This window comes from Aplysia californica, unplaced genomic scaffold (assembly GCF_000002075.1).
Source record: "Aplysia californica isolate F4 #8 unplaced genomic scaffold, AplCal3.0 scaffold00738, whole genome shotgun sequence".
NCBI lineage: Eukaryota > Metazoa > Mollusca > Gastropoda > Aplysiida > Aplysiidae > Aplysia > Aplysia californica.
The window spans coordinates 385,541-387,436 of record NW_004798008.1 but is presented as its reverse complement, the minus strand read 5'-3'; the positions used below and the strand labels follow the sequence as shown (position 1 = coordinate 387,436).

Here is a 1,896-nt window from a genome sequence, read left to right as displayed (position 1 = left end):
CCCCACACACACACACCCCTGTAGGTCCCAGCGGTGACTCACCAGACGTCCCCTGTGGGTTGAGGTGGCTGTTGGCCTGTTCTGTTGACCGGTACAATTTCTCCAGCTCCGACTCACTCATGGCCTTGTTCAGCTCACATTTCCTGACAGGGGAAAACATTGGTTAAAAGCATCGTGAGGAAATCAGGATATCGTCAAAACAATGAAACCGAAGAAATTGACATTTTCCTGTCCGTAGGATAATTTTTATAATTTCCTCTTTTTTTTCCCTCCTTTTTTGTCCTATTACATTTTTATGTCCATAAAAAAACCCACGTTTCTTTGAGGATTTTAGGACTATTGAAAGACGTTAATTAGTCACTTTAAGCACAAGAGGGCCATCCCGAAAAATGCTAATATGAGAAAATGGAAGGTAAAGTTTTTGCCCCTGACAAGGAGAGTTTTCTCGATTACCAAACAAATATACGCACCAATGAAACCAAACTTCTCCTCTATAGGTAGGGCAATGCCCAATTTTGGTGAAGGTCAAGATTTCTGGAAACCCTCGAAATCTGGGTTAGCCCGCTTGTCCTTAAAAAAGTGACCAATTAAAGGGATTTTAAAAAATGTTTTAAGTAAATTTTCAGTTTCAAAGGACACTCAAGCTTTGGAAATCAGCAAACTTTGGCGGCCATTTTGTTGCTAATTTTACCCTCTTACAACTCTTACTTAACCAAATAGGCGACCCTCATATCCTCCAACCGCACACATCTCGACTTCTATTCACGATAAAATGTGTAGTTTTCCATCAAAAGCAAGACAAACGAACAAGTTCCAAAACAAAATAAAACAAGGGTCTTTGAAGTGACAGGCTTGCCTTGTCTTTCCCTCAAGAACAATCTGGCTGTCCAAAAGATACTCCACAAATCTTATCATGTATTATAGTAGTACCAAATCTACACTATTTTTTGTCTTATCATGTATGACAGAGGTATCAAATCTACACAATTTGCGATCTTTGAAGAGTCTCATCATTGGACTCTGGTCTACCTGAGTGAGAAATAAGTTTACAGTTGATAGGCCAATATGACTGACCTAGATCTACATCTAATCGAAACGTACTCGTATATTAACGTGAGAGCCGAACAAGAGAGCTAGGTACCTGGCGAAGTCGTTGAAGGCCGTCTGCCCCATCCTTGTGGCCCCTTTCTCGGACAGAGAGGCGTTGTAGATCTCTGCCACACGCTCCAGCGTCCTGTAGGGCTGTAGCCGATCCCCATACCGCTTGGGCAACAGTTGGATCAGGCTGGACTTCTCATCTCCCGCCACGTCCTGCTCCACGGCTGGACCTTTGGTCTTCCCCTCCGCCTCTTTCTCTGAGAACAACTTGGGCTGGCCTCTGGGGGAAAGAGAATATTATGGTCACTTTTAAGCACAAGGGGGCTCTCCCGAAAAGTGTTGTTTTGTTGAGAATTCGAAGTTAAAGTTTTTGGACCCTTGTTCGATTTCTTTAAAAAGACAAGGAGAGTTTTCTCAATAACCAAACAAATATACACACCAATGAAACCAAACTTCTCCTATAGGTAGGGCAATGCCTATTTTTGGTGTAGGCCAAGATTTCTGGAAACCCCCGAAATCTGGGTTAGCCACCTGGTCCTTAAAAGCGACCATAATATCAGTGGGTTTGTTTAATAACGTTTTTTAAAAATGTGTTTGTTGGTTCATTTTGGGACACCTGAACAGACATAAGGGTCTTGAACATCTAGCTCTCACTGGCAAAATTGAAGGTAGACGAGGCAGGGGTAGGCCCAGAACAACCTACTTAGGGAACCTAAACTAATGGGTAACGGGGAAAGATCAGGGAAACGTTGCTTTATTAAGAGCATCCAAGAAAAGGAATGAATGGAGAACCATGAT

The 1,896-nt window shown here is 42.6% G+C and overlaps 1 protein-coding gene across 1 annotated transcript in view; it reads right to left on the bottom strand.

Annotated features, from left to right (window-relative positions):
• The window catches only part of LOC101861618 (tubulin polyglutamylase TTLL11), a gene marked incomplete at its 5' end in the record, with an annotated part of 11,005 nt that overhangs the window by 1,449 nt on the left and 7,660 nt on the right, over positions 1 to 1,896 (bottom strand). Inside the window, 2 exon segments of the mRNA XM_005108961.3 lie at positions 43 to 143; positions 1,142 to 1,378. Coding sequence (XP_005109018.2) covers positions 43 to 143; positions 1,142 to 1,378 — 338 coding nt within the window.